This window comes from Oncorhynchus gorbuscha, linkage group LG22 (assembly GCF_021184085.1).
Source record: "Oncorhynchus gorbuscha isolate QuinsamMale2020 ecotype Even-year linkage group LG22, OgorEven_v1.0, whole genome shotgun sequence".
NCBI classification, from domain to species: Eukaryota; Metazoa; Chordata; class Actinopteri; order Salmoniformes; family Salmonidae; genus Oncorhynchus; species Oncorhynchus gorbuscha.
This window is the reverse complement of record NC_060194.1, coordinates 18,216,294-18,243,358: the sequence shown is the minus strand read 5'-3', so window position 1 is coordinate 18,243,358 and position 27,065 is coordinate 18,216,294. Positions and strand designations below refer to the sequence as shown.

Sequence of the window (27,065 nt, the reverse complement as noted above, 5' to 3'; positions counted from 1 at the left end):
CCACTTTCCCAGCTGCCAGACCATGAAAGAGAAGCTCTCTACCAGTGCGTTCCCGAGCGCACAGTTGGCTGATAAAATAGGTATGCTTGCCGCTGACTTTCGACGCCGATTTGCTGACTTTGAAGCACAAAAAAGCAGGTTGGAACTGCTCGGTAACCCATTTGCTGTTGACGTGGAAAGCTCACCACCAAACCTCCAAATGGAGTTGATTGACCTCCAATGCAATGATGCACTGAGGGCAAAATATGCGGCAGTGGGTGCTGCGGAGTTCGCCCGTTTCCTCCCGACACAATGCCCCAGCTGCGCATCCAGGCTGCTCAAACGTTGTCTATGTTTGGCAGCACATACCTGTGTGAACAACTGTTTTCTTTGATGAACTTGAACAAAACATCACACAGAAGTCGACTTACTGCTGAACACCTCCACTCAATTCTGAGGATTTCCTCAGCTCAGAGCCTTACCCCGAACATTGATGAACTTGTGGAAAAGATGGGACACCACCAAGTATCACCCTCAACCTCAAACAAGTGAACATTACTGTGCAATCACATATTTAGAGTTTTTACTCAGTTCAAGTTTAAAAGTTAAAGTTTAATATTTGTTTTCACTGCATGTTACTTCTCCTTAAACAAAGTGTTGTTTTTGATTAATAGATTTTTGCACTTTATTTTATTGTATTTCAATCCAATTATATTTTAAAAATATTTCAGTTGAGTGGATGATAGAAAATTGCTATTATTGTTTTTTTCTTTGAAGTAAATTTAGCCCACTTTTGCTAAAATAGAAAATATAGGCTACTGATGGTGCCTTGAATACCGGTTTCTTTCATTTAATGTTCATGTTATGGGGATTTTTATATAAAGGAAATTTGTCTTTTGTGTCTGTTGAAAATTAAAGATTACTGACAGAGCCATAAGAAAATATTGCTTTATTTATCTGATCATATTGGAATATATTTGTTAGGTTTTCAGTAGGTTCAATTAGGTTCACTAGACTATATTCGTCATTTAAAAAATGTTCAATGAACATTCGAACAGTCCGGCCCTCGGCTTGTAGCTAAATTTTTTATTTGGCCCTCCGTCCATTTGACTTTGACACCCCTGATGTACAGGTAGAGATATTGGTGTGCAAAAGAGCAGAAAAGTAAATAAATAAAAACTGTGGGGATGAGGTAGGTGAAAATGGGTGGGCTATTTACCAATAGATTATGTACAGCTGCAGCGATCGGTTAGCTGCTCAGATAGCTGATGTTTGAAGTTGGTGAGGGAGATAAAAGTCTCCAATTTCAGCGATTTTTGCAATTCGTTCCAGTCACAGGCAGCAGAGTACAGGAAGGAAAGGCGGCCGAATGAGGTGTTGGCTTTAGGGATGATCAATGAGATACACCTGCTGGAGCGCGTGCTACGGATGGGTGTTGCCATCGTGACCAGTGAGCTGAGATAGGTCCTTCTGTAGCTCAGTTGGTAGAGCATGGCGCTTGTAACGCCAGGGTAGTGGGTTCGATCCCCGGGACCACCCATACGTAGAATGTATGCACACATGACTGTAAGTCGCTTTGGATAAAAGCGTCCGCTAAATGGCATATATTATTATATTATATATTATAAGGCGGAGCTTTGCCTAGCATGGCCTTGTAGATGACCTGGAGCCAGTGGGTCTGGCGACGAATATGTAGCGAGGGCCAGCCGACTAGAGCATACAAGTCGCAGTGGTGGGTAGTATAAGGTGCTTTAGTGACAAAATGGATGGCACTGTGATAAACTGCATCCAGTTTGCTGAGAAGAGTGTTGGAAGCAATTTTGTAGATGACATCGCCGAAGTCGAGGATCGGTAGGATAGTCAATTTTACTAGGGTAAGCTTGGCAGCGTGAGTAGAGGACGCTTTGTTGCAGAATAGAAAGCCGACTCTTGATTTGATTTTCAATTGGAGATGTTTGATATGGGTCTGGAAGGAGAGTTTGCAGTCTAGCCAGACACCTAGGTACGTATAGGTGTCCACATATTCAAGGTCGGAACCATCCAGTGTGGTGATGCTAGTCGGGCAAGCGGGTGCAGGCAGCGATCGGTTGAAAAGCATGCATTTGGTTTTACTAGCGTTTAAGAGCAGTTGGAGGCCACGGAAGGAGTGTTGTATGGCATTGAAGCTCAATTGGAAGTTAGATAGCACAGTGTCCAATGACGGGCCGAAAGTGTACAGAATGGTGTCGTCTGCGTAGAGGTGGATCAGGGAATCGCCCGCAGCAAGAGCAACATCATTGATATACACAGAGAAAAGAGTCGGCCCGAGAATTGAACCCTGTGGCACCCCCATAGAGACTGCCAGAGGACCGGACAATATGCCCTCCGATTTGACACACTGAACTCTGTCTGCAAAGTAATTGGTGAACCAGGCAAGGCAGTCATCCGAAAAACCGAGGCTACTGAGTCTGCCGATAAGAATATGGTGATTGACAGAGTCGAAAGCCTTGGCAAGGTCGATGAAGACGGCTGCACAGTACTGTCTTTTATCAATGGCGGTTATGATGTCGTTTAGTACCTTGAGTGTGGCTGAGGTGCACCCGTGACCGGCTCGGAAACCAGATTGCATAGCGGAGAAGGTACGGTGGGATTCGAGATGGTCAGTGACCTGTTTGTTGACTTGGCTTTCGAAGACCTTAGATAGGCAGGGCAGAATGGATATAGGTCTGTAACAGTTTGGGTCCAGGGTGTCTCCCCTTTGAAGAGGGGGATGACTGCGGCAGCTTTCCAATCCTTGGGGATCTCAGACGATATGAAAGAGAGGTTGAACAGGCTGGTAATAGGGGTTGCGACAATGGCGGCGGATAGTTTCAGAAATAGAGGGTCCAGATTGTCAAGCCCAGCTGATTTATACGGGTCCAGGTTTTGCAGCTCTTTCAGAACATCTGTTATCTGGATTTGGGTAAAGGAGAACCTGGAGAGGCTTGGGCGAGGAGCTGCGGGGGGGCCGGAGCTGTTGGCCGAGGTAGGAGTAGCCAGGCGGAAGGCATGGCCAGCCGTTGAGAAATGCTTGTTGAAGTTTTCGATAATCATGGAGTTGTCGGTGGTGACTGTGTTCCCTAGCCTCAGTGCAGTGGGCAGCTGGGAGGTGGTGCTCTTGTTCTCCATGGGGTTCACAGTGTCCCAGAACTTTTTGGAGTTGGAGCTACAGGATGCAAACTTCTGCCTGAAGAAGCTGGCCTTAGCTTTCCTGACTGACTGCGATGAGACAAGGATATTCCTACCGGCCAAACCCTCCCTAACCCGGACAACGTTAGGCCAATTGTGCGTCGCCCCACGGACCTCCCGTCGACCCGCTCCACTACAGTCCCGTCAATGTTAATGGGTGCATGTTCGGCCCGCCTTCTCCTGTAATCCACGATCAGCTCCTTAATCTTGCAGCATGAACTTACCAAGGCTTTCTCCGCTTTGTACAGAAAGTAAACCGTATTAATTACAGCAACATCTTAATTGATTTAATCAGAATCTATTCTGCACGGGAGTTTTACAAAATGACCCCATAAACAATGTAACAAAGCACCAACTTCTGAAATGTCCAAAATAAAAGTATAAGTAAGTGTATGCTTATTGACTACAGGTGTTCCTGTATCAGGGAAGGAATGTGGCAAAGAGCTTCCTAGGGTTAGGGCAGAGAAAGAGGTCTTTAGAGCAGAGACAGAGAGGAGGAAAATGTAGAGAGGAGGGAGTGAAAGGATGGGTAGGGCAGTCGGGTACTTTCACTGTTGAGCACACAAGAGGGTGTTCCTTGTGGAACAAAGACAGGCTGAGGGGGCATTCTGTACTACCGCTATTTAATTATAAATCACACATTACACAATACAGACTAGGAAACTGATGAACATTTACTGGGAAATCAGAGGAGAATACTCTAGACATATCCAGCACATTTTCAATATCATTGTATACATGTATACATCAACTGTTCATGTAGCAATCATTCAGAATCAGTAAAGCATGTCTGTCATTCTTGACTTTTTTTTGGCGGAAAATGTATGAAACAGTACTGTAATTGCACAACAAGGTGGCGACTGACTGACCATTCAAGGGCCTGCTGGTGTCCTAGAGCAGGCGTTTAAACTCAGGCCCCCCTTCCAGCATTGGGGAACATCCCACACCCAGCTAAAACTATTTAGATGACAATGGCTAGTTGATGTGGACATTTCTGAAAAGTTAAAAAACAGCTCTCTAAGGTCTGCAATGACTGACATGACAAGAGCCAAACTGGTGATGCGCTACCCAATTTAGAAATTGCACCTTGTGCATTCTACTGTTACTACATTCAAGAGTAAATCGAAAGCTGGACTGAGATACCCCGCTCCCCTCCCTCCCGACTCCACAGTTTTGGAACCACTGGCCTAGAGAGTACCCTGGATATTCCATTGCGGCAAATTACTCGTTTGACATGACTTGCTGATGAGTAGATTTCAGTCATTTTATAAATATTCATATCCATTTTCCATGCAAATAGCACAGATCACCGTATTCATATACTGTATCTTGTTTCACATATCCCTTTTCCAAGCAGCAATGAAATATCGCAAGTGAGACAAACATGAAATATAAACCATGAGTGTGTACGTTTCTGAGAATCCTAGCCAAGCAAAGAAATATTGAGCAAATAAAACAGCAGGACCCAGCGAGTCTTGCAAACAAACCAAAAAAAGCAAGATTAATTGGCTTCCCACAAATTGCTAGTCTCCCTTCTGAAAGCATTAGAACAACCTTGGGTTTGCTCATGCACAACTCTTTAGCAAACTGGCAACACAAATACTATCCATCACCTCATGGGTAATCACGCCACTGGGGACGGATGTGATTAATCCATTTCAAGCCTCACAGATCAACAGAAAACATTCAGGAAGCTGTTAAACTTGCACTAGAAGAAATGGTTCTCTATAGGCTACAGTGTTTTTGACAACAGTCAAAGTTTAACAACACGCCGAATTAACAAACGAAGAATACCGTCCAAAAGAAGCCATGAAAAGTCAAAATAATGGTGGATTACATTAACACAATATCTAACAAAATATGTTGTCAAACTAGTCAAATACACTGTAATAGGAATACATTTAAGTCATTTATAAATATACTTTTACAGTTACATTCATTACAGACAGATTTCTATCATGTGACATCACTTGGATACACCCTCACTTAAAAATGATCTATCATCATTAATATACACTCCAGATATGTTATCTGATAGCAACATCACACCTACTGGATCAAGGTGAAACTGGGTTAAGCAAAAAGGGAGTGCATTGTGCACACTTTCCACTGCCTATTTCCCCCTGAACTGACCTGACCTGACCTGACCTCACTCCAATACCCAGACCGACACCCTGCCATTCAGCTGTAGGGACAACATTGGTAATACGGTCTACTGAAAAGCTGCAGTACCCTCAGCTCTATCATCTTGGGTATGATGTGCAATAAATGGGAGTGACCACAAGGGGACAGTATGTAGAACAATTGACTGCAGACACTTCCCTACCATTCTATACATTCCAAATGGCACCCTATTCCATATATTGCACTATTGTACTAATTTTGACCAGGACCTATAGGGCTATTTGGGATTCAGACCATATCTTTATGTGCAGGCTACTGGGCTCCGTGCTACTGACGCCAGGTCATTCAGAATCATGAGATGTGCCTATAATGTCACAGAGCACTTGGTCATCCTGGTCTAAATTCAGGACTGCTCATCCTCAGACAGATCAAACTGAGCCTCTCCACCACCGACGATCATTCAGACTGCCCTTTCCTTTGTGTTCCAGATCAGACCTGAGTCGTGTCCCAAATGGTACTCTATTCCATTTATAGTGCACTACTTTTGACCAGGGCCCTATAGGGCTGGGAATAGGGTGCCATTTGAGATGCATCCCTGCAGGGGGTGAGATATGTTCTAGAATATTGAAAGCCAGGTACCCTCCTCCAGTGAACACGAATACGCATCTCTATCGCAGGATCCAGGAAGCTACATCAGAAGCTGATGTTCTGAGTAAAAAATGATTAATTTTGCACACAGAGAGAGAGAGAGAGAGAGAGAGAGAGAGAGAGAGAGAGAGAGAGAGAGAGAGAGAGAGAGAGAGAAATCATGGAGCTGTCAGTGTCTCTGATTAATGTGTCTTTGTTCGATGAGATGGCCTTGCGGCTACTTTAGTTCAGTACCAAACTACTTTGAATTACAGTAGCTTGTTTCCCCTCACCATTGTTTCACATAACCAAATTAGGTGACATTTTACAGTAACACTTTCAACTGTCCCATTTTGCTTTTATACCTGTGTAGTAACCATGTTACTCTATCAACACAGTGTTCACATGTTAACAGTGGTTTTTGTATTTGGGCACAAACAGAGAGTTGTAGGCAGGCAAAGTAACAGTAAAAAACAGCAGGAGAGGGAGGGGCTGTTGATGCTGTTCCCCCATCACCTATTAGCCCCCTCATTGTGTCTCATTTTTCTACCTGGTAAGTGACAGTATAGCGTGGTAATTTGACAACACTGTCATTAACACTGCCTGGAACACCACAGAGAGAAAGTGGCGGTGCTCACTCACTGTATATTTTACACAGCGTGGTCCAAGTGTCAGCCTGACCTCAGCTCAGATGGCACTTGTAGTAGCAGTTTCAAACAGGTAGTCAAAGAGGGAAAGCGTCAGACTGGCTGGCAAAGTAGAACTTTCAGTCTGTTGCTAGGCAGCACGTCAATCTACACTGATCGTTTTTTTGTCTGAAGGATAGCAGTATTTAGCCATTAGGATTGCCGTAAAAAATACATACCATATCAGGCCTAATATATGCAATTTCTTTCACATAAAATACAGCTCAATTTATCTCACAACACCAATACATTATAGATTGGTTACTGGTGAAAAAAACACCTTAAAAATGGACAATGTGTTGCTGTGGTGTGTAGAACCACTTGTGTGCTATTGGTCACTCATTGGTTGGTAGGTGTGACTGAGTGAGTTAAGAGAGGTGTGAACAGCAAACCCTATAATACAACATACCTCTCTCATGTCCCTCGCATGCCTACTATGTCATCAGTTAGATCAAATGAATCAAATATCCATGAGGAAAAAACATGAACGGTTTATAATAATCCCTCAAAAACACGTGTAATCAGGTCAAGAGAGGTAGAACCATCAAATGATAGCCCCTCAGACTATGTCCACTCTAGTGAATCTATGGGAAGAACAACATTCATGAAGGTGTGTTCACCTCAAGGTTGGGATGCTTCCATATGCTCTAGACTGGAGGAGCCAAACTGGACAGATGGAGCTCCTGGACATAATGTCTATCCATAAAGCCCATCATACAGTTTGCACTTGAATCCCTGTCTTAGGAGCGTGTTCCTACGACATGTGGCCTGTTAAAATCAGGCCATACTCAGGCGGCAACCAGCGCAGACAAAACACAGACTGAGAGCTTAGCTGAGCTGGGCAAATTTTTTTTTTTACATCTATGAATATGATTTCGCCCCATAGCACAAGGCATTATTATATTCCTATCAGAATGAGATTAGAGACGAGGCCACATTTCAAATGAGAAAAGGGCCACCACACAGACAGGAAATTAGAATGGCTGGGTGCCAAATGGCACCCTATTCCATATTTTGACCAGGGCTGAAAGGGCTCTGGTCAAAAGTCGTGCTTTATAATGGGAAGAAAGTGTCATTTGGGACGAAGCCTAAACAAATTCTTTCTGAGGGAGTAGAGGCCCAAAGAGAGCACACAGGAAGAGAGGTGGACACCATCTCACAAGCTGTGTCTGGCTGTAATGTTCTCTTAGCTATTATTTCCTGTGGCTGACCTATGTATTCAGAACTGACCACCTGTGCATTCTATACCATAGAAATATAATCTATTTATAGCCTGTGTTCTGAACCAACCATTCATTAGTAGAAGTGAGGAGAAATTGATCATCAACACATTCTCTGATATCGTGCCATGAATGTCCAATTTCCTTTCAGATTAATTCTATTTGAGCTTTGATTTGTGATCTCTATTTTAGAGTTGCATGGTTTCTTTCTGAAAGAAATTAAAACGGCTTACCGTTGACACAGATCTCGTACGGAGAGCACAACTCGTTCTCAAACAGACAACCTGTTGGAAAAGAGGAGAAAATCATATAAGAAGTACATTAAAAGCGCAATATGAAATCAAAATTAATTCAGCCATTAAGCATAGAGCAAGACCTTCAAACAGGTCAACATTCACAAAGCCGCGGAGCCAGACGGATTACCAGGACGTGTACTCAAAGCATGCGTGGACCAACTGGCAAGTGTCTTCACTGACATTTTCAACCTCTCCTTGACCAAGTCTGTAACACCAACATGTTTCAAACAGACCACCATAGTCCTTGTGCCCAAGAAAGCGAAGGTAACCTTGCTTAAATGATTGCTGTCCCGTAGCACTCACGTCGGAAGCCATGAAGCGATTTGAAAGGCTGGTCATAGCTCACATCAACACCATGATGAAGGAAACCCAAGACCCACTCCAATTTGCATACCGCCCCAACAGATCCACAGATGACGCAATCTCATTCGCACTCCACACTGCCCTTTCCCACATGGACAAAAAGAACACCTATGTGAGAATGCTGCTCAATGACTACAGCTCAGCGTTCAACACCACAGTACCCACAAAGCACATCACTAAGCTAAGGACCCTGGGACTAAACTGCTATCGCACGGCAAGCGGTACCGGAGCACCAAGTCTGGGACCAAAAGACTCCTTAACAGCTTCTACCCCCAAGCCATAAGACTGCTGAACAATAAATCAACTGGCCACCAGGACTACTTACATTGATCCCCCTTTGTTTTTACACTGCTGCTACTTGCTGTCTATTATCTATGCATAGTCACTTTACAAATGACCTGGAACAACCTGTACCCCCACACATTGACTCGATACAGGTACCCCTGTCTATAGCCTCGTTATTATGTCATTTTCTTGTGTTTCTTTTTTTATAAAACAAAAAAAAAAAGTGTTTATTTAGTAATTATTTTCTTCACTCTATTTCTTGAACTGCATTGTTGGCTAAAGGCTTTTAATTTTTTAAGTAAGCATTTACATTACATTTACATTACATTTAAGTCATTTAGCAGACGCTCTTATCCAGAGCGACTTACAAATTGGTGCATTCACCTTATGACATCCAGTGGGACAGTCACTTAACAATAGTGCATCTAAAACTTAGGGGGGGTGGGGTGAGAGGGATTACTTAACCTATCCTAGGTATTCCTTAAAGAGGTGGGGTTTCAGGTGTCTCCGGAAGGTGGTGATTGACTCCGCTGTCCTGGCGTCGTGAGGGAGTTTGTTCCACCATTGGGGGCCAGGGCAGCGAACAGTTTTGACTGGGCTGAGCGGGAGCTGTACTTCCTCAGTGGTAGGGAGGCGAGCAGGCCAGAGGTGGATGAACGCAGTGCCCTTGTTTGGGTGTAGGGCCTGATCAGAGCCTGGAGGTACTGAGGTGCCGTTCCCTCACAGCTCCGTAGGCAAGCACCATGGTCTTGTAGCGGATGCGAGCTTCAACTGGAAGCCAGTGGAGAGAACGGAGGAACGTGAGAGAACTTGGGGAGGTTGAACACCAGACGGGCTGCGGCGTTCTGGATGAGTTGAAGGGGTTTAATGGCACAGGCAGGGAGCCCAGCCAACAGCGAGTTGCAGTAATCCAGACGGGAGATGACAAGTGCCTGGATTAGGACCTGCGCCGCTTCCTGTGTGAGGCAGGGTCGTACTCTGCGGATGTTGTAGAGCATGAACCTACAGGAACGGGCCACCGCCTTGATGTTAGTTGAGAACGACAGGGTGTTGTCCAGGATCACGCCAAGGTTCTTGGCGCTCTGGGAGGAGGACACAATGGAGTTGTCGACCGTGATGGCGAGATCATGGAACGGGCAGTCCTTCCCGGGAGGAAGAGCAGCTCCGTCTTGCCGAGGTTCAGCTTGAGGTGGTGATCCGTCATCCACACTGATATGTCTGCCAGACATGCAGAGATGCGATTCGCCACCTGGTCATCAGAAGGGGAAAGGAGAAGATTAATTGTGTGTCGTCTGCATAGCAATGATAAGAGAGACCATGTGAGGTTATGACAGAGCCAAGTGACTTGGTGTATAGCGAGAATAGGAGAGGGCCAAGAACAGAGCCCTGGGGGACACCAGTGGTGAGAGCGCGTGGTGAGGAGACAGATTCTCGCCACGCCACCTGGTAGGAGCGACCTGTCAGGTAGGACGCAATCCAAGCGTGGGCCGCGCCGGAGATGCCCAACTCGGAGAGGGTGGAGAGGAGGATCTGATGGTTCACAGTATCGAAGGCAGCCGATAGATCTAGAAGGATGAGAGCAGAGGAGAGAGAGTTAGCTTTAGCAGTGCGGAGCGCCTCCGTGATACAGAGGAGAGCAGTCTCAGTTGAATGACTAGTCTTGAAACCTGACTGATTTGGATCAAGAAGGTCATTCAGAGAGAGATAGCGGGAGAGCTGGCCAAGGACGGCACGTTCAAGAGTTTTGGAGAGAAAAGAAAGAAGGGATACTGGTCTGTAATTGTTGACATCCGAGTGTAGGTTTTTTTCGCTCTCTTGAAGACGGAAGGGACGTAGCCAACGGTCAGGGATGAGTTGATGAGCGAGGTGAGGTAAGGGAGAAGGTCTCCGGAAATGGTCTGGAGAAGAGAGGAGGGGATAGGGTCAAGCGGGCAGGTTGTTGGGCGGCCGGCCGTCACAAGACGCGAGATTTCATCTGGAGAGAGAGGGAGAAAGAGGTCAGAGCACAGGGTAGGGCAGTGTGAGCAGAACCAGCGGTGTCGTTTGACTTAGCAAACGAGGATCGGATGTCGTCGACCTTCTTTTCAAAATGGTTGACGAAGTCATCTGCAGAGAGGGAGGAGGGGGGAGGGGGCGGAGGATTCAGGAGGGAGGAGAAGGTGGCAAAGAGCTTCCTAGGGTTAGAGGCAGATGCTTGGAATTTAGCGTGGTAGAAAGTGGCTTTAGCAGCAGAGACAGAGGAGGAAAATGTAGAGAGGAGGGAGTGAAAGGATGCCAGGTCCGCAGGGAGGCGAGTTTTCCTCCATTTCCGCTCGGCTGCCCGGAGCCCTGTTCTGTGAGCTCGCAATGAGTCATCGAGCCACGGAGCGGGAGGGGGAGGACCGAGCCGGCCTGGAGGATAGGGGACATAGAGAGTCAAGGGATGCAGAGAGGGAGGAGAGGAGGGTTGAGGAGGCAGAATCAGGAGATAGGTGGGAGAAGGTTTGAGCGGAGGGAAGAGATGATAGGATGGTCTACCTACACCTGTTGTATTCGGCGCAAGTGACAAATACGATTTGATTCCATAATCAGGTAAAAGGTACCATCATATCTCTTCATAATGTCAGGATATCGTAAGACCCATCAACAGTTGCCTACATATTGTACTGTAGATCTCAGCTTTCTATAGATAGCTAAGTCCAGAAAAAGAGCTGAGATGTAGAAAGCGAGTCACCTTCCTGCATGGGTGGACGACTGGGTGTCATGGATTACAGCGTCATGCAGCACTGCGTTTCACAGCTACAGAAGATAAACAGCACAGTCATGGGGCCATTATCCTAAATTAACATTTAGGCCAGTCGGAAAACAGAAATGGCCCAAATGGCACCCTATTCCCTACATAGTGCACAAGTGATACACTAAATAGAGAATTGGGTGCCATTTTGGACACACGCACAGTGTTCCAAGGTGATCCATCAACACGTTGGGGCAGGCTGCTGGGGGCTGCTGTTTCTGTATTTACATTTAAGTCATTTAGCAGAAGCTCTTATCCAGATACCTTTTGAGGAGGTAGGGTTTCAGACATTTTCGGGAAGATAGGCAAGGAATCTGCTGTCCTAGCTTTAGGGGGATGCTGGTTCCAATGTTGGGGTGTCACAACTTCCGCCGAAGTTGGTCCCCCTCCGTGTTCGGCGGTCGAAGTCACCGACCTTCCAGCCATCGTTGATCCACTTTTCATTTTCCATTGGTTTTGTCTTGTCTCCCATCACACCTGGTTCCAATTCCATCAATTACATGTTGTGAATTTAACCCCTGTTTCATTTCTGCCCTTCTCCGTAATTGTTTTCATGTAGTGTTTGTGCACGGTATTCTGGTGAATACCGGGTTTTGTTTGACCCATTTTATGTATTCTATTGACGGTGGTTTATGTGTTATTAAACGACACAGTTGTAAATCAGTTTTTGCTCTCCTGCGCCTGACTACTCTGTCGCCAGTACGCACCTCACTACGTGGGGTACCACGCACTGCTTAATTTAAACTGGATCCTGCCGGAATAGAATCCGGTTCCTCTCAGATTTGACTTGCTTTGTTTCGGCACCTATTTGCATACATCCGGTACCTCTCGGGGCATGATTTATTAATTGTTTCACAGTTCATACTGTAGCCATTTAAATGAAAGCAATCATCATTAAATCAAGTTGCCTCCTCGTTATTTCTCCCGACCCCTAGAAAGACCATAATGTAAAAGCGCGGTAATCCTACTGTGCAATCATCCTATCCTGCCACACGGTTTCCATACCTGCTCTCTTATTTGTACATGGAGGTTATGGGCAGGGCCGGTGGGGTAAATAACTAATCTTGGCACAGGTCTTGGTAGTGGTGGTCAGCTAGTGAAGAGGTCCCTACGTAATCACATGACATAGCCTAGGCTAGTCATCTCCCTACTGAATTTGAACCGCGGAAAAGCCAAATAAAAATGGATAAGAAAAGACAATAGAGTGGTAATATTTCTCAAGTCCAAAAGTCCAGAGAAAGATGGTGGATTGAACCCAGAACGAGCCAGAGAACGGTCCGTGCCGGAGGAGAGAATTGAGGGGCAAACTGGTCCTGATGGCGATGTTTTAGCTAGCAGTGCTACTAATCCAGCCAGTTCAGCATCACCACCGGCTCGGAGCAGGAGCAATTTGCAGTTCAAGAACAAGCAAACACATAACCCCTGGTTTGTCATGCAGAACTCTAAAATGAGCTGTAGAACATGCAAAAAAAGGTATGGGGCTTGGGTCTAGAAATGACTGGAGGGATTAAACTAGCAAAATAGTTGGTGGAATGTACAGTAAATGATCATCCTATGCAAAAATACATCGAAAAAAGTTTTTGGTACATACCCGAAACAAGGCGCATTTGGTGGCAGCAAGCCTTGTAGACAAGGCTAATGAAGTCACCCAGGTTATAGTTAACACTCAAAATGAAGAAAAAAAGACACTACAGCCAGAGCTTTAGGAGGCTAAACGTCACAGCCACAGGCCCGCTCATGGCCTTGAGCAAGACATTGACTATCAGGAGTTAAATGGATTTGACATGAGGAGAGTCATTGTGGGATGGTTTGAAAACTAAGGTAGGACATTTTCTTTTCTTTACAAATGTCTTCTGTACTGTGAAGGTATTCTGAAGGTATTCTGAATATGTGCTTCATATTATCACAAAGGCAGGAGGCCTACAAATTCTCATGTGTGTTCTGCTCTGGTCTACATTGATTTATTTTATTTGAAGTTATATTCCGATATTGTGATATTTGTTCTACTGCTACATTGATGTCTTGAAAATGATGTGAAATTGAGGTGTCGTAAGCCCCACAGCGGAGTATGTGTGCATATGCATATGGATGGTGTTCTGCAGTGTTGTCTAGAAAATGAGGCTATAAGAAATTCAGACTTGTGTTCGCCTCACAGCTATACTCAAGTATGTGGGCCTACTGCAGTGACGTCTAAAATGCTTTGAATTAATCAGCACCTTGGAGAGCGCTGTCCGTTTCACCACCATAGACAGTAGGCTACTTGGAGAGTGCTGTTTCACCAACATAGACAGTAGGCTACTTGGAGAGTGCTGTTTCACCACCATAGACAGTAGGCTACTTGGAGAGCGCTGTCCGTTTCACCACCATAGACAGTAGGCTACTTGGAGAGCGCTGTCCATTTCACCACCATAGACAGTAGGCTACTTGGAGAGCGCTGTCCGTTTCACCACCATAGACAGTAGGCTACTTGGAGAGCGCTGTCCGTTTCACCACCATAGACAGTAGGCTACTTGGAGAGCGCTGTCCGTTTCACCACCATAGACAGTAGGCTACTTGGAGAGCGCTGTCCGTTTCACCACCATAGACAGGTAGGCTACTTGGAGAGCGCTGTCCGTTTCACCACCATAGACAGTAGGCTACTTGAGAGCGCTGTCCGTTTCACCACCATAGACAGTAGGCTACTTCCGTTTCACCACCATAGACAGAGCGCTGTCCGTTTCACCACCATAGACAGTAGGCTACTTGGAGAGCGCTGTCCGTTTCACCACCATAGACAGTAGGCTACTTGGAGAGCGCTGTCCGTTTCACCACCATAGACAGTAGGCTACTTGGAGAGCGCTGTCCGTTTCACCACCATAGACAGTAGGCTACTTGGCTGTTCTCTCTGTCTGCTGCGCTGCTACGCTGTATTTGACACTTTTCTCTCAATGTGTTCCTGTACCTCAGACCCCCCCACACACACACCTTTTGCGCTCTCAATGTGTTCCTGTACTTCAGAGCCTCCTGGATGGAATAAGGGTGGGAGGGCCGAGAGACCAGAGGTGACAAAATGGAGGGCTCGGGTAGGGGTGTAGGGTTTGAGCATAGCCTGAACGTAGGGAGGGGCAGTTCTTCTTGCTTCTCCGTAGGAAAGTACCATGGTCTTGTAGTGGAAGCGAGCTTCGACTGGAAGTCAGTGGAGTGTGTGGAGTAGCAGGGTGACATGAGAGAACTTGGGAAGGTTGAACACCAGGCCGACTGCAGTGTTCTGGATAAGTTGCAGGGGTTTGATGACACAAGCGGGGAGCCCAGCCAACAGCAAGTTGCGAATGGTCCAGATGGGAGATGACAAGTGCCTGGATTAGGACCTGCGCCGCTTCCTGTGTGAATTAGGGTCGTACTCTACGGATGTTGTAGAGCATCAACCTGGAGGAGCGAGTCACTACTTTGATGTTTGCAGAGAACAACAGGGTGTAGTCCAGGGTCACACCAAGGTTATTTGCACTCTGGGAGGGGGACCGTGGGGTTGTCAGTAATGATGGAGAGGTCTTGGAGCGGGCAGGCCTTTCCTGGACAAGCTCTGTCTTGTCGAGGTTGAGTTTGATGTGGTGGGCCGGTAGTGAGAGTACGTGGGGCAGATACAGATCCTCTCCATGTCACCTGGAAGGAACGGCCTGCCAGGTAGGATGTAATCCAAGAGTGCAGAACCTGAGACGCCCTGAGAGAGTGGAGAGGAGGATCTGATGGTTCACGGTGTTGAAGGGAGTGGATAGATCTAGGAGGATGAGAACAGAGGAGAGTCAGCTTTGGCAGGGCAGAGAGCTTCTGTGACACAGAGGAGAGCAGTCTTGAAGCCTGACTGGTTTGGGTCAAGATGATTGTTCTTAGAGAGATGGCGAGAGAGTTGGTCAGAGACAGCACACTCAAGTGTTTTAGAAAGAATAGAAAGAAGAGATGCCGGTCTGTAGTTTTTGACATCAGAGGAGTCAAGTGTTAGTTTCTTAAGGAGGGGAGCGACTCCGGCCTTTTTGAAGTCAGAGGGTCGCAGCCAGTGGTCATAGATGAGTTAAGTGAGAAATTGGAGAAGGTCTCCAGAAGGGAGGAGAGGATGGCGTCGAGCGGGCAGGTTGTCGGGTGGCTGGACCTCACTAGTCATAGAATTTAATCTGGAGAGAGAGGGGAGAAGGAGGTCAAGGCGTAGGATAGTTTAGTACAGCACTCCAGCAGGAGTATTTTAAATGTCTGCTTAGCAGAAATCTGGCAATACACATTGACTTCAGACTATTTTTTACACCTGTCATAGATCTAAAGGAGGGGTGGAGTGAAGGAGGAGGGTGGAGAGGGAAAGGAGACGAGAGAAGAGGGGGAAAGGAGAGGAGGGGAGAGGGGGAAAGGAGGAGGAAAGAGGAGAGGGAAAGGAGAGGAGAGGAGACGGAGAGAGGAGGGGAATGGAGAGGGAGAGGATGAGAGGGGGAAAGGAGAGGATGGGGAGGGGAGAGGGGGAAAGGAGAGGAGGGAAGAGGGGGAGAGGAGGGGAGAAGGTATGAGGGAAGAGGGGAAAAGGAGAAAGGAGGGGAGAAGGTGATAGGAGAAAGTAGGTGACAGCGCTGCAGCCAGGAGAGGGGTAGGCCTAACAGGCACAATTGTTCTTTCTCCAAGAACCAACTTGACACCCCCCTTATCTTCTCGAGGATACCATGTATAACCCTATTCATAAATCCAATTTGAACTGCAGTATTACATCGCTCTCAGGCTGGGCCCAGTAACTGTATGACATGGAAATGGGATGAGGGCGGCTGCATGGGTCTACTTTCCTCAATGTTGCAATTTCTTGAGTTGATATAAATAGTTTGTTATCTCCAGGTTTTATGACTGCTTTTCTCCCAAGTGCTTCCTGAAAACATATTTTCACATATTTTTGTTTGTTTAGTGTGGTGCTGCTGGCATTCTAAGTCAGTGTCCCAAATAGCACCCTATTCCCTATGTAGTGTACTACTCTTGACCTGAGCCCTGTGGGATTAGGGTGCCATTTGGGATGCAGATAATGTGTCTCATTGCTGTCATACTGCAGCAGCACCCCTCCACCACTGGTAGCACACTCCATAGTGCACATAAGACACCCCAGGCAGGGAGGTATAGCTCTTTGACATTATGGAGAGTGAAGACACGACGTGTGATGTGCATCATACATACAGTAAGTACTACCTTCTGTAGTTGGTGTTTCTACAGCCTTTGTGCTGCTGTGAATCCATTACACAAACGCCAGCAACACTCACTAAAATAAGACTATGTGTGTTTGATTTTTTTTTTTTAAGTACCGAAATGTTTTTAAGTATTGAATAATAGTGCTCTTTTGAAGTGGCGTGTGAATGGAGATTTCGGGTGTACTTGTATGACTAAGAAGAGCTACACATACTGTACTCTCTTAGTCAGTATGGCTACATGCACACAAGACAGAGAGACTCACACTCCTTTTTATTTTGGGCCTGCGACTGACGAAGGAGTCAGCTCTACTCCGCTCCTTCCTGTGTCTGTGAGTGGGCTGCTGAAGAAGAAGACAGCACCTAAACTAACACGAGGAGGAGAGCTGGCATACCGATCAACCTGATGAGCACAGAAGAAACATTGGGGGGAACTAAGGGAGACCTGGAGTTGAATGTGAGGCTTAGTTATAACCTGAACACTTTAGTGCTGATATGTAGAGCGTTATGCCTCTATGACGTGCATATAAAGTATTTCTGAAGGTTTTTTTAATGCTACATATCACCACTAAGTAAAGTGTAACCAATATGTGTTTTATACAGCCACACCACATTGAAGGATGTAACTACTAAAACCACGGTAATATAAAAAATAAGTCATTCTGACAAATGAATCAATAACAACACTGTGGGTGTTTTTCCACATGATCTGTCTGTGATTTGGTCTTTACTGGCAAATGAATCAAGTTTGACCATCTGGAAAATGAGATCTCTGTGTATTAGACAGTTAAACATCTCTTGTTTATTGGTATCATCAAGGCGCACTGAAGAGCTCATCCCAGCTAACTGACCGCTATTGATCAAAGTACTGCCTCCTGAAATTCATCCTTTTATTCCCATTAACTTTGAGGAAAAGTGTCAAAGAGCAACTAACTCTGGGTAGCACTAGTCAGGCAAACTAGATATTTTCAGACGAACTTCAGCTCAAACCCCCATCTCTACTGTGTCCATTGTCTATAAAGTCTGTGTCCCGTGACTGACATACCGTTTGTTTAAATAATCGTTGAAGACTGAGAGAGCCTGGCCACACCTACGGAATATACAAAGACTGATCAAGAAATCAAAGATGATGTTGGCTACATTTTAAAATGCTATGTCATATTATGCACATTACAGTCATGTGGTAACTGATAAAAACTTACCTCGATTACAATATGTAGGCGACACTCACTGACTAGCAGCCGACGAGAGAGCGAGCGAGAGAGAGAGAGAGCGAGCGAGAGAGAGAGCGAGCGAGAGAGAGAGCGAGCGAGAGAGAGAGCGAGCGAGAGAGAGAGCGAGCGAGAGAGAGAGAGAGCGAGCGAGAGAGAGTGTGTGTGTGTCGGGGGTAAAAACTGGGGAACTGTGGGAATCCTTAACCATGGTGATAACTTGGGTGATTGAATGCAGGTCAAACGACGACACCAGCAACCATAACAATGCTTAATTAAACCACATCAGGAGACCACAGTTGAGGTCTGGGAAAAATCTAAGAAATGTGCCTTTTTGAGCGCAGTTACCCTTTAATTCCAGTGCACAGGCACCTAGCACTGTTGTTTGGTTAGCAGTGTTCCTGTAGCCAGTGGATTGATGAAAATAATCATCATATCGTTCTGCCAGGTAGGCATAGGCTACTTTGTAGTGGCACGTGTGCTCCCTCTCCGGCCTCTAGGTCACCAGGCTGCTCGATATGGCGCACGCCTGTCACCAGCGTTACGCACATCTGCGCATAATGACACTCACCTGAACTCCATCACCTCCTTGATTACCTGCCCTTTATATGTCACTCCCTTTGGTTTCTTCCCCAGTCGTCATTGTTCCTGTGTCATGTTGGTGCGCTGTTCGTGTTTCTTGTTGTGTGCGTTTATTAATTAAACGTATTCACTCCCTGAACTTGCTTCCTGACTCTCAGAGTACATCGTTATAGAATGACGACTCAACAAAGGGAAGCATCAGGGAGTGTTTTTTTGTTGGTTTTTGTGTTGGAGGTGATGTCGGGTCCGGGTGTTGGAGTCGGAGTTACCTGGGAGGCCTCAGCGAGTTTGTAGGCTCCCATGCCTCAGAGGGAGCCTACAGATGTGCGTAATGGGTTGGCGCACCCCTTGGGTTGTGCCATGGCGGAGATCTTTGTGGGCTATACTCAGCCTTGTCTCAGAATGGTAAGTTGGTGGTTGAAGATATCCCTCTAGTGGTGTGGGGGCTGTGCTTTGGAAAAGTGGGTGGGGTTATATCCTTCCTGTTTGGCCCTGTCCGGGGGTGTCATCGGATGGGGCCACAGTGTCTCCTGACCCCTCCTGTCTCAGCCTCCAGTATTTATGCTGCAGTAGTTTGTGTCGGGGGGCTAGGGTCAGTTTGTTATATCTGGAGTACTTCACCTGTCCTATCCGGTGTCCTGTGTGAATTTAAGTATGCTCTCTCTAATTCTCTCTTTATTTCTCTCTCTCAGAGGACCTGAGCCCTAGGACCATGCCTCAGGACTCCCTGACATGATGACTCCTTGCTGTCCCCAGTCCACCTGGCTGTGCTGCTGCTCCAGTTTCAACTGTTCTGCCTGTCATTATTATTATTTGACCATGCTGGTCATTTATGAACATTTCAACATCTTGGCCATGTTCTGTTATAATCTCCACCCGGCACAGCCAGAAGAGGACTGGCCAGCCCACATAGCCTGGTTCCTCTCGGTTTCTTCCTAGGTTTTGGCCTTTCTAGGGAGTTTTTCCTAGCCACTGTGCTTCTACACCTGCATTGCTTGCTGTTTGGGGTTTTAGGCTGGGTTTCAGTACAGCACTTTGAGATACCAGCTGATGTACGAAGGACTATTTAAATACATTTGATTTGATTTGATAGGCTCACCATGCCTCGGGGGGTTTGATAGGCTCCCATGCCTCGGCGGGTTTGATAGGCTCCCATGCCTCGGCGGGTTTGATAGGCTCCCATGCCTCGGCGGGTTTGATAGGCTCCCATGCCTCAGCCGAGGCAACCAGGGAGGTCTCAGCCAGCTCATCAGGCTCTCACTGCTCAGCCGGTTGTCAGGTTTCTGCGCCTCAGCGGAGGCGACCGGTCCGCTCCGGATCCCTGGGATCGTCCCTGTGGTTGGCATCCTGTGGCTGGAGCCGAACGCACCGGGGAGGGGGTACTGTCACGTATGCTCTCTCTCCAGCGCTCTAGGTCGTAATAGAAGAGGTGACCAGTCCGCTCCTGATCCCTGGGATCATCATCTTGGTCGGCATCCTGCGGCTAGAGCCGCGCGTTGGGGAGGGGATACTGTCACGTGTGCTCCCTCTCCAGCCTCTAGGTCACCAGGCTGCTCGTTATGGCGCACACCTGTCGCCAGCATTACGCGCAACTGCACATAATGACACTCACCTGAACTCCATCACCTCCTTGATTACCTGCCCTTTATATGTCACTCCCTTTGGTTTCTTCCCCAGTCGTCATTTTTCCTGTTTCTGTGTCATGTTGGTGATCTGTTCGCGTTTCTTGTTGTGTTCGTTTATTTATTAAAAGGTATTCACTCCCTGAACTGGCTTCTCGACTCTCACCGTACATCATTATATGTAGCTAGTTAACATTTAATAGAGAATTTTTGAGAGCCTTTCCATCTACCAGAAGACAACAGTTAGACCTTTCATTAGCATCGCTATATTTTTCCTGTTCCTTAATTGTTTGAAACCTGGACATTTTCATTCTTATTATGAGGCATGTCTTACCTTGCTTCAAAGTTGCTTATAGCCAAAATCTCACTATAGAAACGTGGAGGCAATTATTTTCTAAATATTGCCTTAGGCCTACCTGCGCCTAAATTGGGAAGTTCTGTTCCATCAGCCTTATTAATTGATACAGTGTATATCTCTACACTACTTTGACTCTCATCGTGGGGATTAACAAGTGAGAATAGGCAATGCCCTCTGAAAAATAAGTGGGTATCTGACATATACCTGAGTATTCCATCCACTACACTAACTGAATGGATATTAGTCAAATGCATCAGAATCTCTCATGGTTTCACGTTAAAAACAAATTACTATCCAGTCTTCTGGTTCTCTTTAGGAATGTTATATTTAAAAAAATAATAATAATAATAATAAAAAGAAAAAAATAAACTATTTTTCAGTCCAACAAGTACATACTTTGCAACACGCATAACCACCAAACCAGACAGGCAAATTCAGGGCAGCTAAAACAACTCAATCCAAGAACAAATCGACTTAAATCTACAGTATTATATAGAGCTATAGCTGAATGGAACTTTTTACCAATCCATATTTTTCAGACAAAAAGTAAATCCACCTTCAATCATGTTTTTAAAGAACATCTAATGAGATAGACCATATGACTGGACAGGAAATAGAAAGAACATCTAATGTGATAGACCATATGACTGGACAGGAAATAGAAAGAACATCTAATGTGATAGACCATATGACTGGACAACAAATAGAAAGAACATCTAATGTGATAGACCATATGACAGGACAGGAAATAGAAAGAACATCTAATGTGATAGACCATATGACTGGACAGGAAATAGAAAGAACATCTAATGTGATAGACCATATGACTGGACAGGAAATAGAAAGAACATCTAATGTGATAGACCATATGACTGGACAGGAAATAGAAAGCATCAACTGAATGTTAAATGTGTTTCCTGTCAGGTATTTTAATTACCTGTATTGTCTACTTGTTGAATGTTTGTTAAGTCTTGATTGTGGTTGTTTGTAATGTCTTGTTAATTGGTGTTGGACCCCAGGAAGATTGGCTAGCGTTACGGCGTTAGCTAATGGGGATCCATTAATTGCAAAATTACTCCACTGAACAACACCCTACTCTTCTCCATATTTGTCACTAGACATTTCGTTTGAGTCATTCTTGTCCACCCCTTATTGTAAAGTGAATAATAGTGGCCATCCTTTTCCCTGAGGTGTGCCCTTGTTTACAAACCATGTTCCTCTAACATTTTCTCTTGTATTCAACATGGCCCTATTTTGGCTCTGAAGACGTACAGTAAGATGTTACTGTACAATATTTCAGAGACTCATGTTTCATCCTATTTTTGAGTCATTTTGAAATCAACAGCTGAATGGGTTTTCATCTGCTGAATGGTATTTTGAACGTGATTTGTCATTTGTGTCACTCTGAGCCTGACTCTGTGGGTTTCATGGCCATTATGAATGTGGTCTTAAATAGGTGGTGGGTGGCACACGAGACAAATAAGAACTGGACATGGGAATGGATTTTTCAATCATCTTCACCCTGTGTGCAAAGAGCACTGTTGTTACCCTGGATTTAGTGTTGCCAAGCAGCATTACAATTTCAATCTGTTATCTCTCTAAAAAACAAGAGTCCAAGTCCACTTCCCAAATGGCGCCCTACTCCCTTTAAAGTGCACTACTTTGGTCAAAAGTAGTGCACTATATCATAGGGAATAGGGTGCCATTTGGGACACAGTCCATTTTCCACGCTACAATCTGCATGTTCCGACCAGATAGCTGTTACTGAAGGACAGAGCTCAGGGATGTAATCATTACGGCACCGGTACACCGTAGCAAAACGCTTTGCAACGGAAAACTAAAAACAAGACATGTTCAGAGGTTACTTTATGAAAAGTCATACCTTAGTGTCATGCCTGTTGGAAACATTCCAATGATGGCTGTAGCCATGCTTTTTGAATGACAGTAGCCTACATTCAACTTGGTCACACAACACATTCCTCTCAGTAACTGTTAGTTAGACATTCTTTAGTTCTTAACTTTATAGAAATTGAGTCAGTCACCCCAAATAACTTTTAGACTTCAACAAGCCACAAAAAGCCAGCAGTTAGTCATCTCCTAGTAGGTTTATAGTTTGGTTGAGGGTCAGTATCTCTCTGTTCTGTAAGCCAGCGGACTGACTAGAAACACTTACTAAACAGGAAAACGAAATCAAATATTGCAATCACTAGCCCGCTTGGCACTCGGAAAAAGTCATCTCACACATGCCTGTGCGCCGGTTTCTATAGCAACAGGTATTAACATCTTTAATTCATGCTGATTGTTCAGTTGCATTGGCGCATGACTGATGGCTATCGAGGCTGACATCACCTGGCTGCAGTGTATACAGGGAAACTACATGGACAGGAGGACATAGCCTGACATGACCCCGTCACAACATGTCAACAGCCTCTCCTCATGAAATACCGAAGCTGCAGAACAATCTGAGCAATATGAAAATGTCCTTACCTATTGCAATAGACCTGCTAGAGTAGTGGTGTATAGCAAGAGCAGCGAACATTGAATACAGGCTGAGACAGGCTGAGACTTCAGAGGATTGAAGAGCTTCAGTCTCGTGAATCAATGCTGGAGCTTTGGGGGCAGTTAGTCAGACAGCACAAACAGAGAGATTACTATCAATTTAAGGAGCTGAGTGTGAGCACACCTGATTGAAACTGTTATTTCCAGGGTCGTTCTGGCAAGGTCCACAAACAATGAAGCAAATATTGGGACTGCAATTCCAAACCACTATCTGTGCCCTCCTCTAAATTGACACTTTGAAAGTTACACACTGTCAACTTGATTGTTTTTCACCTCACAGTTTAATCCTGTAAATTATCAGACAAGTTCAATCTCTATAGGCTGTTTGTTCCCAGTCACTATGGACACAGTGGGGATGATGACGCTGGCTCTTCTTTCTCCCTGCTGTCGTTGGGGAATGGATCCAAGTATGCTTTCAACTTGAGCAACCAACCCAGGAAGAAACAAATGACTTAAAAAAGCAACACGACAACTTAAGTGCAATGTGGCTCTTTAGTTCGCCACTAGGCCTCTTCATCAGATTGTAAATCAGCAACCGCACATAAGTGACACTACAGCTAATGTAGAAATGCTTTTGATCAACTGACACAGGAAGTAAAAGTGACTCAGACAGTCGAGGCCAGGCATCCAAAAATAAACCCAAGAGCTTGTAAATAACTCGTCGTTATTTCCTCTCTGAGCCCATAGCTAGCTGCCTTCAAATGGAGTCGTCTGTCTGGCCTCAGAGGAAGTGAACACAACACAGTGAGATAACATTGTGTGTAGCAGCACAACAAGAACAAGGTGACTGTGTTCTTACAGCAAGGTCGTGTTCACTTGGCATGGAACTGAAGAAAACAGAGGGATACTATCTGAAGCCTACACTGAAGTTCATGTGAACTTAAACATGGCACACAGGTGATTGGGGTTGCAATCAGTGAATGAAGCTTCACCAGCTGTTAGGGACAGCAGTCACTCAACCACATGATACAAAATCTGACACAGGCAACGTGGGCTCGAGTATATAGTCATAGTAGGGCTCAGTTGCAGCAAAAACAAGAGCGTAACAGATTTTACTGTTGTCAAATGATACTAGCTAGTAGCTACAGGGGAATCAAAGCTAATGCCCTATCCACATCCTCATATGGGTCAGGAAAGATCTAGACATCTTAGTTGCCTCATTAGAAAGGGTAATATTGTCCCTCACCTTACCAATAATCTACAAATCTACAATTTACACAAGCCTGTACGCTGTGCCAAGACACAGAGGAAAATGAAACGTTAAACCTTGACAGCATCACTTCTGAATGTGGTGGTAGACCATCAAAACACTCCACTAACTGCAACCAAGAATAACATTCTGCTTGTCCTGAACATTACAGGAGGGTTTCCCAGACACAGATTAAGCCTAGTCCCAGACTAAAAGGCACACTATAATAGAGATTGTCCAGGACTAGACCTAATCTAGCCTAATCTAGTGCAGGACTAGACCTAATCTGTGTCTGGGATACCGGCCCTACAGTACATCCAATATCAATAAGGTCAAAACTGAGTGAGACAGGCAAGGCAGCGTATTGTACAATATAGTACATAATATAGAGAAAATGCTATTGAGGAGGTAGAACAGTCAGAGTGAGCTGGTGACACTTTATGTAACTTGCTCTTATCCCTGTGTAGTAATACAGTAATTGCTAAGGTCCATGGTGACAACATGTTTATACAACATTACTAGAGTAATAATAGAGGTACTGCACAGGTGTAAAAGCAGCGTCACGGTACGTGTTACACATTAGTCCATGGCATTGTGTACATGTCTTGACACCTGTTCGGACACTGTACACCGTATGCTATTGCTGTACTTTTAGCATGCGGAACAATTCCCTCAATTCTGGTGTGCGTCAAACAAGGGTAAGTCAGTGAAGTCGATGGGAAAACACACACGGCATTAATGACAGCTAATTGACCTTCTCCACCTGGATGATGGAGTTATCGCACATGCAATTACAAAACGTTATGAGGCTACAACATCACATTGAACAGCAAACGACTGAAAACTGAAGTAAATGGAAGTCATCACCACACAGAGAGGCCTTAGATGAACTTTTCCACCGGAATAATCATTAGATACTGTTTGATATGAAAAACATGGTTTCCATGGGATGAGTATTGTATTACATAGCCTTTAATATAGATACCTATTAGTCTATACCCATATATAATACTAAAAGGAGGAGGTGTTCTACAATGTGATTCATTTTCATCTCTCTTCTTAAAATGCTTATCTTTATAATAATAGATATGGCTACAAACAAATAGGTTTTGGAAGATTTAGAAAGTAATACTGTTTTGGTTTTCCTCCCAATGAGCAGCATAGCTACCATTTTTCTGGTCACCATAGTCACCATAGCAGCACTTATCAAGGTTACATAATAAAGTGGCCCGCTCTCTTAGAGGTATAATTTGTTTTGTACTGGAAATACGGTTCTCTCTTGTCAATAGCTATTGAACCAAGCATGCGTGAACATGAAGATGGTATATTCTGAATCATGGGTGGATGGAAAACAATCCACACATAATAAAATATTTACATCTCCAATAACTCTTACACAAAGCGTGACATGACATTGAAAATGATATATTCTGAGTCGGGGGAGGATGGAGAAAAACACATGGCTTTTTACATTTATTTTTTACTTCAACAAAAACGTGTTTTTTTCTCCGTCCTCCCCTGATTCAGAATATAGCATTTTCCACAGCACACTTCGTGTAAGAGCTATTGAAGTTTGAAAGCCGGAAGAAAAAAAATGTATATTGAAATTTGAATTAACAAAAAACCTATGGTTATTCTCCATTCTCCCTCAATTCAGATTATATCCTTTTCATAGTCATGCGCACTTTGTGTAAAAGCTGTTGACGACTGCAATCCAAAATATTTTACAAATAAATAATACAAAGTGTGGATTGCTCTCCATCCACCCCTGATTCAGAATATAGCATCTTCAAAGTCATGGAATGGTTGGTTCAATAGCTATTGACAAGAGAAAACCGAATATCCACCTTAAATAAAATATAAAGCGAATTTTACCTCGGTCCCGCACCCAACATTGAAAAATACTTTTCCCTGACCCTCACCATTTTAGTGAGAGAAAGACATCAAACATCCTGATGGCCTACAGTGATTCTCTGCGATTTCTCCCTGCAAAAAAAAGGTTATACTGTATCCTAAATAATGGCATTTATTCCAATAAGAAAACTGTTAGGCTACCCAGTGGCTATTAAAATAGTCATCATTTAAGAGTAGAAAACACTTTAGGTGTGCTGGCCTGCACATGTTAAAAACGTATATGTAAACAACAGGCGTAAACAATAATATAGGCCTATATTTCTTGCACATTTTTCTTGTCATTAGGCTTTATTACACCGAATTGCCCCCATTATAGATATAGTCGTTATATCTTCCATATCTTCGTAGGCTATTCAGTGCCTTTCCAGACTGCCTAATAAAATATTGACAGAGACCCAAAATAACCATATGTGCGTCTCCTCGCAGCTGTGGGAACATTATGATCCTTCATAATCACAGATAAATAGATGTAGGCTACTCACCGAATTTCCTGTCTGCAGAGGCTGGAAAATAGGTTTGGGAAACAAGTAGGACGAGAAAAATGTAAATCGAATCCATGCTTCACATGCAGGATAGAGAGAGAGATGGAGATGGAAGGTAGGGGAGGATGCAGGGCGTTTCAAGCAGTAGCTTCTTGGGTCTCAGCTCCTGCAGTCAGCCTCACTACGATGATCAGCACTAAGAACGCAACAGAAACCGCTTTGGCCCCTCCTAGCTGACGTCAAGGAGAAGCGCACGTGCAGAGAGCGCAGCCAGCACATCATTGAACGCACACAACAATACCTACTGAGTATACAAAACATTAAGAACACCTGCTCTTTCCATGACATACAGTGCATTCGCAAAGCATTCAGATCTCTTGACTTTTCCTACATTTTGTTACGTTACAG

The 27,065-nt window shown here is 44.9% G+C and overlaps 1 protein-coding gene across 2 annotated transcripts in view; it reads right to left on the bottom strand.

Moving 5' to 3' along the window:
* Positions 1 to 26,847, bottom strand: part of LOC124009664 (receptor-type tyrosine-protein phosphatase N2-like) — a 160,885-nt gene extending 134,038 nt beyond the window's left edge. For both annotated transcript variants that reach the window (XM_046321691.1, XM_046321692.1), the window contains exons 1-2: positions 26,658 to 26,847; positions 8,077 to 8,127 (exon numbers count right to left, since the gene is read on the bottom strand). In XM_046321691.1, coding sequence (XP_046177647.1) covers positions 8,077 to 8,127; positions 26,658 to 26,733 — 127 coding nt within the window. In that variant the 5' untranslated portion in view covers positions 26,734 to 26,847. The remainder of the gene's footprint in view (positions 1 to 8,076; positions 8,128 to 26,657) is intronic.
* Positions 26,848 to 27,065: the final 218 nt, after the last annotated feature.